The sequence below is a fragment of the Euleptes europaea genome, chromosome 1, assembly GCF_029931775.1.
Source record: "Euleptes europaea isolate rEulEur1 chromosome 1, rEulEur1.hap1, whole genome shotgun sequence".
Lineage (NCBI taxonomy): Eukaryota > Metazoa > Chordata > Lepidosauria > Squamata > Sphaerodactylidae > Euleptes > Euleptes europaea.
Window position 1 is genome coordinate 9,631,630 of NC_079312.1, and position 14,828 is coordinate 9,646,457.

General features: G+C 46.2%; 1 protein-coding gene across 1 annotated transcript in view; it reads left to right on the forward strand.

The window, feature by feature from the left end:
• The window catches only part of LOC130486578 (zinc finger protein 239-like), a 110,229-nt gene extending 101,137 nt beyond the window's left edge, over window positions 1-9,092 (forward strand). Inside the window, exon 3 of the mRNA XM_056859923.1 lies at window positions 8,102-9,092. Within this exon, the coding sequence (XP_056715901.1) occupies window positions 8,102-9,092 (991 nt within the window). The remainder of the gene's footprint in view (window positions 1-8,101) is intronic.
• The last annotated feature ends 5,736 nt before the right edge of the window (window positions 9,093-14,828 follow it).

Genomic DNA, 14,828 nt, shown 5'->3' on the forward strand with positions numbered 1-14,828 from the left:
GTACAGCTAGTCGCCCTAATGAGGCCCAAGGCAGTGATTTAGGGGTGTCAGATAAGAATGTTAAGTTTCGTTTCTCCATTAGAGGTCATATGGCCACCTAAATCCACGCCTCAAAACCACACTGATAGGATCTGCTAATCCAAATGTATCCATTATTGGGTCTTTGTGTCTCTATGCACTACACTACGCATTTGACCAGAAGTTATAAACGTTGCAATCCTTTGTTCTGGTGTGTGAATTGTCCTGTGCGTTTGGGGCAGTTCTCACCCAGTATGTATATTGGGCCTAATAAGCAAACTGCTTTGAACTCTCAACCTCCTACTGTGTTGTTGTCATTGGGAATTGATACAATAACACAGGCATATCAAAAGAATGGTTTGTTTACTCGCTATGAGACATGAGAGGTGTGGATGGCACATGGCTTGTGAATGGGGAGGCGGGGAGATGTTACAGGAACACACACATTTTCAGTGCCATCCTGGGAGTGAGCCGCACAGAATAGGTCCGAAGAGGATTTTGACCAGACCTGCTTCAGATTGCTCGGCATAACCTCCCTTGGGGAGGGGCCGTGGCTCAGGGGTAGAGCATCTGCTTGGCATGCAGAAGGTCCCAGGCTCAATCCCCGGCATCTCCAGTTCAAGGGACTAGGCAGGTAGGTGACGTGAAAGACCCCCTGTCTGAGACCCTGGAGAGCTGCTGCCGGTCTGAGTAGACAATACTGATGGACCAAGGGTCTGATTCAGTATAAGGAGCTTCATGTGTTCATGTGAGTTTTCCTTTACTTCTCTGACCCCCCCCCCATTGTCAGACGGCTGAACATGGGATACCCTGAGAGCGCAACCCTGTGTGCACTTACTCCAGAGCAGCCCTATTGAGCTGCATAGGGCGTCTCTGATGGCCGCCTGGCTGAAATCTACTCCAATCACCCGGGTCTGGGCGCTGCTCCTCATAAGAACAGTAGTAGAAAAGGGCAAGAGTCCAGTAGCACCTTAAAGACTAACAAAAATATTTTCTGGCAGGGTATGAGCTTTCGTGAGCCACAGCTCACTTCTTCAGATACAGCTAGAATGTGAATCCATCTGTCTTTTAAGTAGAGGAGAGTGAATTCAGACAAGCATTAGTGTGTCAATGTTAACAGCATGTCAATGTGAATAGCAGGCGTGATGGGATGAGGTGTGGTCTGCAGAAGAGTCTGTGATGTCCAGGGGAGAGACGGGTGTGGGGAAATCAGCATTGGTCATGAGCCATGAATGCATGGTCTTTATTCAGCCCAGATCAATGCACTGACTTTAGTTTGAATATCAACTGTAATTCAGCAGTCTCTCTTTCCAATCTCCCTTTGAAATTCCTTTGTAAGAGAACCGGAAGCGTTTTTTAATTCGTCTGCAGACCAGAAAGGGTTAAACCGACTGAGCTGTTTGCTGGAGGGGCGGAGGGGGGGGGTCGCCTTTGCTACTGAATTGGGAAAGATCAGGAAGGACTTCGGATACGCAACAGCAGGAAAAAAAACACACCTTGCAGCCGGATCCTGGGAAGGTTTACTTGCAAGTAAGCGTGGGGTGGAGGTTTTCCGTCTTGGAAGAGCGAAATGCGGCGACCGTGCGCGTTTTTGAGGGTTGGGGTTTAAAATTATTCTGAAATGTGATTTGCTTGGGTGTGTTTTAATTTGTTAGCCATCTCGGTGGCTCTTGTGGGGGGGGGGGATCTGAATTTTGTAAATGCACTTAAATCAAAATCAATTCTCAGCCACGGAGGTTGCAAGGAGGCCCCCCCAGCAAGGAGTCTCGGGCTTAATCACAACCGGAGGAAGCATTCATGCCATTCGGCTGCCCCATGCGACACGCATTTTCGCCAGCATCCCCACCTGCTGTTTCCCTGGGGGTTGGTTGTCTCCCCCCACCCTTCATCCCAGCAGTCCCTTCGCCCCACCCTGGAGCACCCTGATACTCCTCTGCCCCCTTCCCCTCTGCTGGCTGCTTGCACAGAGCTTCTATCCCAGTCATTTTATTCAGAGATCCAGCGTACCTTGAGGGTGCCGCCTTTAGACAGACTCATCCCCAGAAATTGGAGGCTAAGTTCATATTTGCAACAGATATTTAAAGAGACAAATAAAGATGGTTTGCTTTCTTGAAGGTGACGCGAGAGCTGGCGGATGGTGCCAACGTCCAGGAATGACCACCAGAACCACTGGAGCTTATAGAAATGCAGAACCACTGGAGCTTTATTTACAGTGCTAAATACACACTCTATCCACCACAATCTCCCGACACAGACTCATGGAGTCTAACACTTAGATACATAATGCCACCACCAGGCATCAATTAGTAGTTCAGGCTGAGTCACCCTACAGGTGCAACACCTCACCTCAGCCGCTGGCCTCAACTGGTTCTGGCCAGTGTCATCAGGCCTCCTAGGGGCTTTCCAGGCCAGGACATCAGCCCAGGTTGACAGTTCGATCCCCTACATCTATAACTCTGCCTGCCACAGCTAATATGACAGCCTTGCATATTCCAACAGAAGGACCAAACAGGCATATCTAAAAAAAGCTTCATATGTAATATAGCGCAATGACATTGATATTCAGTCTTTAAGCAGAGGCTGGACAAACACTTGTCAGGGATGCGCTAGGGCTGATCCTGCATTAAGCGGGGGTTGGACTAGATGGCCTGTAGGACCCCTTCCAACTCTATGATAGGCAGACTGCAATAAGTTCAGTCCTTTTGTTCTACCAGTGCAATCCTTATGTGTGTCTTAACCAGATGTCACCTCATTTTCTTTGGTTTTTGTTTTGTTTTTTTGCTTCTCAATGTCCTTTCCTCTCCCTCTTCATAGCCACACAAAGTAAGGGTATCTTTTCACCATCAGAGGCTACCCAAGAGCAGGGGAAGGAAATGGAAGAGCAGGACCAAGAAGGACCTGGAATTGGCATGAGAGTAAGGAAAGGCCCCCATCCCATCCAAGCTGAAAGTGGGATTGAGTTCTGGGAAAGAGCTGTGCCAGAGATCCTGGATCAAGACATTGTGAACTCCGATGTACATAGGCAACGCTTCCGACAGTTCTGTTACCATGAGGCCGATGGGCCCCGAATGGTTTGCAGCCAGCTCCATGGACTTTGCAACTACTGGCTGCAGCCGGAGAGGCACACCAAGAAGCAGATCCTGGACCTGGTGATCCTGGAACAGTTCCTGGCCATCCTGCCCCAGGAAATGCAACGCTGGGTCAGGGGATGTGGGCCGGAGACCAGTTCCCAGGCGGTGGCCCTGGCCGAAGGTTTCCTCCTGAGTCAGGCAGAGGAGAAGAGGCAGGCAGAGCAGGTGAGGGGTTTTCAGTTCACTCAATTCCAGCAACAGTCTTATCCTAAAGCTTCCTTGCCAGATACTGTAGAGAATTGACTAGGCTGGGGAAAAAACCATCCCCGATTCTTGCCCCGTGGTTGAAGCAGTTCTGCTGGTCGATGCAGGGGTGAGGAGTCTGGGAGTGGGGCAGGATCCATCTCGGCCTGTCCCATTCCTTCCCTTACCTGTCTCCCTTCCTGCTGTTTCAGATGCGGGGACCCTCTGTGAAGATGGAAGCTAAGTTCTCTGAGGCGGAGGGGGCTCTGTTGAAGGAGTGGCAGGGGGCGCAGGGCCAGGAGTGTGCCCAAGATGGCCTCTCCCATGGTAAGGGTGCCTTTTGCCTAGATGGGACTGGGGCACATTGTGAAGTTGTTGGCTAAGTTTAGGACAGGTGAAAAAATAAATACTTCTGCACACAACGAGTGGATGTCTGGCTCTGGGAGAAAGGATGTGGTGATGGCCGTTCACTTGAAGGGGGATTGAACATAAGAACATAAGAAAGGCCCTGCTGGATCAGACCAAGGCCCATCAAGTCCAGCAGTCTGTTCACACAGTGGCCAACCAGGTGCCTCTAGGAAGCCCCCAAACAAGACGACTTCAGAAGCACCATCCTGCCTGATTGGAGAGATTCATGGAGGGCAATTCCATTTTTATTCACATTAATGAAAATATTTCTATCTCACCTTCTTCTGTTTGATGGACTTTAGATGGCTTGTAAAAGGAAAGGTAGACTAATCTGGGCGTAGCCATTAGCTACCATGAATAAATGGAACCTCCATGTTCTGAGGCAGCATACCTCTGAAAACCTGGTGCTAGGGGCTAATAATTAGGCTTCTGTGCCTTCTTTCCAAGGACATCTGGTGGGCCACAATCAGAAACAGGATATGGGATTAGGGACTCCAGGCCCGTGTCCAGCACCCCATGAGCTAAAGTTTGGGGCATGGGGTGCATGTGATGTCTCGTCTGGCCGAAAACCTGACACGGATGCTCTGGAAACCCATTAGTATAACTCTAGATTTTCCAGAGCATTGACTGATGTGCTAAAATCACATCTGAGTTTTCGGCTGGATGCAACATCATTTCTGGCCCCCTTTCATTCTCCTGTCAATCTCAACACAGGAGACATGTAAGGGCCCAGCCAGGGGGAGAATGAATGCCTGTTCCTGAATTAAGGGGCCCTTTAGTCTGATTCAGTGGTCACCTTTTAGGCTCCTGAGTTAACAGGGCATTAATCAACTCTCACAGAAGTCTGAAAGGTAGGAACCTGATGCTTCTCTTCTGCCTCTCCCACAGTTTACTAAAAAGCATCACAAGTTCTGTTGAGTGTACATAGAGCAAGGTTTCACAGCCCTGGGTGTGTGAAGCAGGAGTCAAACAAGCAAACAAAATAGGAAGGCTAAGCTAACACTCTCCCTACTAATTTTTTCTCCCTTGCAGGCAGTGGGGAGACATTGTTGAGCCTTCAGTTTGGCATATATGTGGAAACAGCTGCTGCACCCCTAGTCCAGGTAGGAGAGATGAGAGGGAAACAGCCTGGGATGCTCCTTCTTTCTCAGGGGGGCTTTTGCTCCTGCTGTCTGAGTGAGAGAGGTTCTGAATGCCCCTCCCATTACCCATGCCAAGCCCTCCATCCTGCACCCTCCCAGAATGCCCCAAGTGTATTTTCTGCCTGGCGTGATCCCTGAGGAGGGAATCTGCTTTTTCTTTCAGTGTCCCTTTTCCTTTGAGGAGGTGGCCGTGTATTTCACTGAGGCAGAGTGGGCCCTGCTGGATCCAGGCCAAAGAGCTCTCTACAGGGAAGTCATGCTGGAGAACTATGGAAGCGTGGCCTCTCTGGGTAAGGAAATTTCACAGGTGCCAAAGGTGTGAATTGCTGCCATTGGGATCATGCATGAATTAAAATCTTGACCAGCAGTACATTGTTTTGAGCCCTGCCTCACTACTTGCCTCCCCTGGGGGCCTCAAGGTCTTGGAGTGGTTACGAAAGTGATGTTCAGCATAGCTGGGAAGAGCGACCCGAACTGCCTGGCTGGCCTAGGGTCAACTGAAGCCGTGTCAACCATTACAACATGCCTTTCCCCCAGGTGAGATTATGGTCATTCTCTTTGACTGTGATCTGGAATGGATCTGTTCTCCTTACAATGGCTGGGGCTTTCATCTTGACCATGTTTCCATCCTTCCAGAAGAAATTTTCCTCTTCCTTGGATGTCTTTATTCTCGATATAAGAATCATGTTCTTATGTTCATCACTTCTCTCTCTTTCTGTGCCAAAGAAATTGGGAATATAAGAGAGACTCTAGCAGAGACTGACGAAAGCCTTGCATCTAAAAGAGGGGTGGAGAGTTTCTCAAGAGGATTTCAAGAGAGTATTTTCTTCCCAGATGAGCTGGCTGCAAATAGGTATCCTTCATGGTTACATCTAGGGAACAGGCAAACATAGCCATGAAGGATTTCTGGTTCACTTCTTAACAACTCTTGGTATTGTAGAATTATAAAGCCTGCTGGATTCTGAGGGAGGCCTGGGGCCTGAAATCTGGGAGGCTTGGAAGCTGCTTTGGGGTTAAGCTCAGCTTTGGCTTTTGAGGGTCTGCAGTATCCTTAAATACTATATATTCTAGAGGAAGGGGTTGGTAACTTGAAAATACCCCTACTGGATGAAGACAAAGACTAATTTCCTGTTTTCTAGAGTTGGTAGCTAGGAGTCCCCCATTTGGTGCCCGTGGACATCATGGTGCCTGCCAAACTTTTCTGGCGCCCACCAAATGTTTTTAGAAAATTGGTGGAGCTAGATAGGGCTCTTCCCCAGCAAGGCTTCTGATTGACTATTGAACATTTGATTGTCTGTACAGACGTTTTAAAATGTTGCTCTGACAGTTGCCATCAAAGCACAAGAATCTACACTGTGCTACTGAAGTTCAGCTGTGGCAATCATTTTGTGGATGATTCCACATTCTGTGGCAACCATTTTGCTTCTGTGCCCACCATGCCATGTCAGAATTCCAGGGGAAAAGGGAGTTATTAAGAACAGCCTGATGAATGGGGCCAAAGCCCCATCAGTAGTCACCAAGATGACTTCAGGCCTTACCTGCCCCACCAACAACTGGCACCTCTTTAAAAAATGATGGGAGTTCCCTTAGAACTTTGGGGTTTGTTGGGTGAGTTCCTGCTCCCACAACCCCAGGAAATATGTGTGGTGGGAGGCTGAAACCTACCCGCACATTGCTGTTGTCACACCAGGATGAAAACTCTGTATAGTCAAAGGCTTATATATTATGATATTTAGTCATCAGAAGACCTGCATAGCAAGTCAAATGTGAAGGGTGTTGGCCGATTCATTCCCACTTTGTTCCTTAAAGTACATATTGGGAAGTTTGGTGAAGAGAGGGATAGTCAGAACATCACTAGAGGAGGATCTTGTCAATGAAAAGTGTTGACCAACAGCTCAAGGTGAGTGGAGGGGAGAGAGTATCTCTGACAAAGGCCACAAAATGCACACCCATCAATCAAGAGAACCTGATTTGTGGCTTATATCCTTGCATGAGTGCTGATTGGATCTCTCTCTTGATTTCAACAGAAGTTGTCGAGGAGATGGTTGGCGAATTCCAGGGGTTCTCGTTGGAAAGAAACAAGGGACAAAAGTCTGAACATAAGTTCAGGGATCAAGATGGACCAGAGAGGAAGGAAGGAAGCCATGGAGAGAAGATGAGCAAAAACCCCATTCCCTGCCAAGTCGGAGATTTCCATGAAGTAATTCCAAAAGTGGAGAAGACATACGAATGGTTGGACTGGGGACTGAATTTCTCAGCTCAAACTCAATATGATATTGATTTGCAAGAGCACCATGAAAAGAAGGCTCATAATTGCTTCCAGTGTGAAAAGAGCTTCGTTTCTGAAGAGGCGCTCATGAGACACCAGAGAATCCATATAGGAGAGAAACTGTATTGCTGCTCAAACTGTGGCAAGAGGTTCTCAGAGAATTCAAACCTTATTCAACACCAGAGAGAGAGTTCCCACTGTTCAGGAGGGAAGACATTCATCTGCTTAGAGAGTGGGAACAATTTCTCTGATGGGAAGGTAGATGAATCACAGAAGAAATCACAGCTCCTTTTGCAGCAAATAAGCCACCCAGTGGAGAAATCTGTTGAACGCTCACAATGTGCAAAGAGATTCAAACAGAATATCTGTCTTCAACAGCATCTAAGAACCCAAACAGGTGAGAAACCTTTTGAGTGCTCAGAGTGTGGAAAGAGATTCCATAACAGGGTTCTTCTTCGCTATCATCTAAGAACCCACACAGGGGAGAAACCTTATGAATGCTCAGAGTGTGGAAAGAGCTTCAGCTGGAGAGGCAATCTTCAAAAGCATCTAAGAAGCCACACAGGGGAGAAACCTTTTGAATGCTCTGAGTGTGGAAAGAGATTCACTGAAAGTCACAGTCTTCAGCGGCATCTAAGAACCCACCCAGGGGCGAAACCTTTTGAGTGCTCAGTGTGTGGAGAGAGATTCAGACAAAGGGGCCATCTTCAAATGCATCGAAGAATCCACACCGGAGAGACACCTTTTGAATATTCAGAGTATGGAGAGAGATTCAGTCACAGTGCCAGTCTTCAACTGCATCAAAGAAAGCATAAAGGGGAGAAAGCTTTTGAATGCTCTGAGTGTGGAAAGAGTTTCAATCACAGTAGCAGCCTTCAAAGGCATCAAAGAACACATACAGGGGAAAAACCTTTTGAATGCTCTGAGTGTGGAAAGAGATTCAGTCAAAGTAGCAATCTTCAACTGCATCAAAGAACACACACAGGGGAGAAACCTTTTGAATGCTCAGAGTGTGGAAAGAGATTCAGTCACAGTGGCAGTCTTCAACAGCATCAAAGAACACACACAGGGGAGAAACCTTTTGAGTGCTCAGTGTGTGGAAATAGATTCAGTCACAGTGGCAATCTTCATCTTCATCAAAGAGCCCACACAGGGGAGAAGCCTTTTGAATGCTCAGTGTGTGGAAAGAGATTCGGTCAACGTGGACACCTTCAAAGGCATCAAAGAATCCACACAGGGGACAAACCTTTTGAATGCTATGTGTGTGGAAAGAGATTCAGTAACAGTAGCAATCTTCAAAGGCATCAAAAAACACACACAGGGGAGAAACCTTTTGAATGCTCTGAGTGTGGAAAGAGATTCAGTCACAGTAGCAATCTTCAACTGCATCAAAGAACACACACAGGGGAGAAACCTTTTGAATGCTCTGAGTGTGGAAAGAGATTCAGTCACAGTTGCAGTCTTCAACTGCATCAAAGAACACACACAGGGGAGAAACCTTTTGAATGCTCAGAGTGTGGAAAGAGATTCAGTCACAGTTGCAGTTTTCAACAGCATCAAAGAACACACACAGGGGAGAAACCTTTTGAGTGCTCAGTGTGTGGAAAGAGATTCAGTCAGAGTGGCCATCTTCATCTTCATCAAAGAGCCCACACAGGGGAGAAACCTTTTGGGTGCTTAGAGTGTGGAAAGAGATTCAGTCACAGTGGACACCTTCAAAGGCATCAAAGAACCCACACAGGGGAGAAATCTTTTGAGTGCTCAGTGTGTGGAAAGAGATTCAGTCACAGTGGACACCTTCAAAGGCATCAAAGAACCCACACAGGGGAGAAAGCCTATCAGTGCTCAGAGTGTGGAAAGAGATTCAGTCGGAAGGGCAGTCTTCAAAATCATCAAAGAACCCACACAGTGGAGACACCTGTTGAATGCTCAGAGTGTTGAAAGAGATTCAAACAGAGTGTTAGTCTTCAACAGCATCTAAGTACCCGCACAGATGAGAAACCTTTTGAGTTCTCAGAGTGTGGAAAGAGATTCAGTGATAGTCGCAGTCTTCAAAAGCATCAAAGAACCCACACAAGTGAGGAACTTTGAATGCTCAGAATGTGGAAAGAGATTAAGTCATAATGGCCATCTTCTGCTGCATCAAAGAACCCACACAAGAGTGCTCAGAGTGTGGAAAGCGATTCAGGCAGAGAGGCAACCTTCAACAGCATCTAAGAAACCCACATAAGGGAGTGTCTGGTGATGCTTTTGATCCCTGGCTTGTCACCCACAGTGGTCCCAGATCCAATGAACATATCCTTCAAGGTGCTGCCAACAGAGTGGGGCATGTGTTGGAAAGCCACGGAAGACAGGCGCAGGCACCAGCACTGTGCCCCTCTCCACCATCGAGAGAGCATGCAACTCTGGTCATGGCATTGCTGATTCCAAGACAAACAGGCTGGTGTCACAGGGCTTTCATCAGCAGATGCCCTCAAACCTACAGGTGGTGCTGGACTCAAAGATGGAGGGAAGCTTGGGAGGGGGACACAGCAGCTGCAGTTATGGAGGTATGCCAGCTGATTGGCAACCAGCCATGAATGGGTGGGGGGAGTTTGGGGGGAAGTGGTGAGCCCCTTCCAGGCCAGGGGTTTGAAGGAACAGAGGATTGGGTGTGAAGCACAGGGTGGCAGGATGAGCCAGGCCTAGGAATGAAAGAGAAGGGTGGGAAGAAAGCAAGTGAGGAGTGTAGAGCCACATAGTCAAAGTCTGGCTGAGGGCTCCAGGGGATTGAAGGAGGTGCTGGGGCAGCCAGCCTCATAAATCTTTCACACTTCCTGAAGCTGGTTGAGGTTGGGAGGAGGCAAGTAGAGATGGAGAATGGCACAAAGCCATCTGGGGACCAGGAGGGCTCCCAGATGGAGAAACCTTTGAATGCTCAGAATGTGGAAATATATTCAGTAGGAGAGGCCATCTTTACCATCATCAAAGAATCCACAGAGGGGAGAAACCTTTTTTTTTTTAAATAGAATTTTTATTGACTTTTTAAATTAAAGAAATTACATAAAAAATAGAAAGAAAAGGGATTTTAAGTAAAGTTAAAACAAGTTAACAGAAAGAACAAAAAATAATATAGAATTAAAAGTAAAAGTCCCCGTCCCTCCCTCGTGTTATGTGCCCGCCCACCCCCCCATTGTAACTTCCGGAGAAGTACCCCTTAACTTTATATCATCTACTATATATTTAGTTCCCCTTTACTACAGTATTTTATTTACAACTCTTTTACAATCTTCATAAAATCAGTCTTTGCCGTTTTAGCCCAGTGTACAAAGGCCTTATGCCAGTCTTTTTAAAACTCTTCTACATCATTTCCATGTAGACTATACGTTAATTTGGCCATTTGTACAAAATATAATACTTTGTCTCTCCAATCCTTTAAAAGAAGCCTAGTTTCTCCCAGATTTCAGCTAGTGTTATTCTTGCAGCCGCAAAACTATAATGACAGATCATCTTATCTGCTTTCTCCATTTTTTTTGGTAATAGGCCTAATAGGCAGGATTCCGATTTCCATTTTATGTTCCCGTAAATCAAATTGTTAGTTTCTCTTACAAACATTTTCCAATTTTTTTTTAACTAAATTGCAGGTCCACCAGGCATGGAAAAATGTGCCTTTTTGTTCTTTACATCTCCAACATTTGTCTGAAATAGATTTGTCCATTTTGGCCAATATCTCTGGGGTTATATACCATCTGTAAAACATCTTATACATATTCTCTCTTATACTACTAGCAATTGTAAATTTAAATTCTTTTTTCCAAAGTCTTTCCCATCTTCCAGATGAATATTATGTCCTATATACTTCCCATGCTATCATAACCTTTTTGACTCTTTCTTGTTCTAGATTGTATTCAGTTGATACAGTTTGGAAATCATACCTTTATTTTCTGATTCTAATATTACCTCCAAAGTTGATTTCTTATCGATAAACCCTACCCTTTGATCTTTTTGAAATATATCATTTAATTGGAAATATTTAAACCAATCTAAAATACCTAATTCTTCCTTGTTTTTAATTTCCATTGACCATTTTCATATTGTATATATTCCCTGCCCTGATCTGGATGGCCCAGGCTAGCTTGATCTCGTCAGATCTCAGAAGCTAAGCAGGGTCAGCCCTGGTTAGTATTTGGATGGGAGCCCATCAAGGAATACCAGGGTTGCTGTGCAGAGGAAGGCACTGGCAAACCACCTCTGTTAGTCTCTTGCCATGAAAACCCCCAAAAGGGGTCGCCATAAGTCGGCTGCGACTTGACGGCACTTTACACACACACACATATATTCCCTATAAGTCTTACAGTGAGGGTCCATATTTGGACCTCTTCTTGAAAAAGCCTCCAGGGGTCTAAGCTGTCCTGGAGTTTTAGATTCAAAACCTCTCTTATATCTCTTCCAAACTTGTAATAAACTTGCTCTTATAATATGATGCTTAAAATCTTTATTCACCCTGTCTTTATCATACCATAAATACGCGTGCCAACCGAATCTCATATTGTATCCTTCTAAATCTAATAATCTGGGATTTTCTAACAAAATCCATTGTCTTAACCAGACAAAACAAGACGCTTCATAATACCATCTTAAATCAGGGAACGCCAAACCTCCTCTATCTTTGGCATCTATAAGATTTTTGTAAGAAATTGTTTGATTATGTTTGATTCAATAATTTAATTTAATAGTAATCTGGTTTTAAATAATGTTTAATTTAAAATTGTATTTTATAAGTATTGAAAATCTTTGTTTTACAATATGATTATTAGGGAACTATTAGTGTTTTAATTAATATGTAATGTTTACTATGTATTGCAAAGAAGTATATTGTCATCTCTTCTTTTTTGATCCATATTATTAGGGGTTGTCCCTCAACCCTGCTTCTGGGACTGATCAGCCAGATAGGGCCAGAGCCACCAAAGGATAATGCCCCCAATTAGCATCTTTGCTACTTGCCAGCAAAGAATATGACCATCTATGGTACTGATAGTTAGCAGGGACACTCTCCACCCCTTCTTCCTTTTCCAGATCAAGTCCTTTCTCATGGCTACTTAAGCAGGTGTAGTTCTAAAAGCCTGTCTGAAACACAGACTGAGAAGGGACCCACACCCAGAGGCTTATACTCAGCCATAGACACCACGTTATTAGATTTTTTTAATCAAATAAATGAGTGTGGCATGTCTTTTTGAAATCATTTATATATATTTATATATACACACACAAACAAAAACATAGTATAAAATAATAATACAGAATAAAGAGATATTAGAAAGTCTGATCTTCCAGTCATTACATCCGCTCCGTTCTGTCCCCATTCTTTTGGAATTGAGGCCTCCAGAACTGCACACACTACTCAAGGTTCAGCCAGATCAATGCGGTGTACTGCAGAACTAGGACATCTTGCAATTCGGATTTTATGCCTCTGTTGATACACCCCAAGACCACATTGGCTTTTTTTTGCTGCTACATTACACTGACTGCTCATATTCAGCTTACAGTCCACCTGTACCCCAAGATCTCGTTCACACACATTGCTACCCTTGTATCCCCCTATCCAGTATGTGTACTTCTCATTTTTGTTACCCAGATGTAGAACTCTGCACTTGTCCTTGTTGAACTGCATCCTGTTCACATGCACCCACTTTTCCTGTGTGATCATATCTCATTGGAACTCATTGTATTCTGTCTCTGACTTCCAGGGTGTTCACTACTCCTCCCAATTTGGTGTCATCTGCAGATTTAATGAGTAGTCCCTCCACCCCCTCACCAAGGCCATTTAAAAAAATATTTTAAAACACCAGGACCTGAATTGAGCTCTGGCATTCCACTGGACACCCTCCCTTCAGTGCCTGGGAGGGTAAATACCTGTGGTATGGGACAGTGGAGAAGCTCCCCCAGACTGGGCAGCACTTCAAGGGGGTCTCTGGGTCCTACATGCATAGCAGGGCCAGGAAGGAGGCGGTCAGGACAGCCTCATTTTCCAGGGAGCTTCGACAGCTCTGGATCTGCCCCCTGGAACTGGGGCTGGATCTCCAGAACCGAGCAGGAGGGGATCAGGTTTCCCTGCAGGCTCAGAACGGATTCCCTTCCTGATCTCTGCAGATGAAACCACCTGTCAAAAGCCCAGGAGCTGAGCAGGCTGGAGTTTCTCCTGGTTACTTGGCAGCTCTCCTTTAAAGACATTTGGGCATGAAGGCAGAGTTCTGGATATCTGGAGAGAGCTGTAGAGGGGGGGAGAGAGAGCTGGCCCCACAAAGTCCCCCCCCCCAGTTTGAGAGAAAGGAGGGTCCCTGTCCTCTCTGGGCCTCCATGTAACTAAGCTCCTGTGTTGTAGAGGTCTAAAAGCAACATGAGTCCCATATGAATTGTGTGCACGTGTGGGGGATTTTCTTATCTGCTCTCCTGGAAAGAATTCTTTGCTTGCTATGAGAGATGAGATGTGGATGGCACATGGCCTGTGGATGGAGGGGGGGCACTCTGTGGTGGGAGAGAGGGCTTGGGTCCCTGCTTGGCATGCATCCAGGCCAGGAAAACGTTCAGCTGCCCATTTCCACTCATGAAGCATCCATTCAAGGGACAGGAGATTTCACCCTTGGTGAACTGGCAGCCCCACCCTCCTCGTAACTCCCAGATAGTCTGGAGAGAAGAAAATGCCTCCAAAGCATTTATGGTCAGCGTTTTCATCCAATGGTCTTGCTGCCTTGAGTGGGGGAGAGGATTTTCCCTCCTACAGTTCCCTACAGGCCCTCTGCCTCTCAGTCTAACCTACCTTACAGTGTTGTTGGGAGGATAAAAAAGGGAAAGGGAAGTCAATGCAGTAACCCACCTTGGGTTCCCATTGGTAGGGTTGCAAGCTCCGGAATGGGAAATACCTGGAGATTTTTAGGGCGGAGCCTGAGGAGAGCGGGGTTTGGGGAGGGGAGGGACTTCAATGCCATAGAGTCCAATGGTCAAAGCAGCCATTTTCTCCAGGTGAACTGATCTCTATTGACTAGAGATCAGTTGCAGTATAAGGAGATCTCCAGCTAGTACCTGGAGGTTGGCAACTCTACCCATTGGGGAAAATGAGAAGTATAAATATCTAAAAAAATGTTTTTCAAAAATTGAGATTGCATCTTTATTGCTGTCTCTGTGAAAGCTCTATTTTCATTACGTTTTATTTAGAAACGTATTTCCATAGACTTTCTGCCTGCTCTTATGAATGCATTTTCCTCTCCTGTAGTTGACGCCACTGCTTTGGGGCTAGATCCTACACATGCCTCCTTCTTTGGATTTGGATGAGCTCAGGATTTGGCAGACCCACAGAGACAAGGAGAAATAGGGAAATCACTGCCTGGGTAGGAGAAAAGCATCTGTCAGGGAAAATGGGGAAGAGGAGAGGGAGAGAGACCTCTCCTACCCACACTCACCTAGGACCAGGGGAGCTGCTTGTTTTTTGCTTGGGGGGGGGTGCATCTGAAGCAGCAGCATGTTCCTTGGTGGGGCTTGGGGGTGGAATTTGCACTAGGGAGCCTGAAAGCAGAAAGGGAAAGGTTTGCAGTGCTTCAAGGGGTGGCTGGCCACAGATGTTGCAAGCAGGAGGCAGCAGACTGGGGGAAGAGAGGGTTTTGCACAAAAGGCCTATTGGGGGTTAACGTGTGGGCTGGTGGC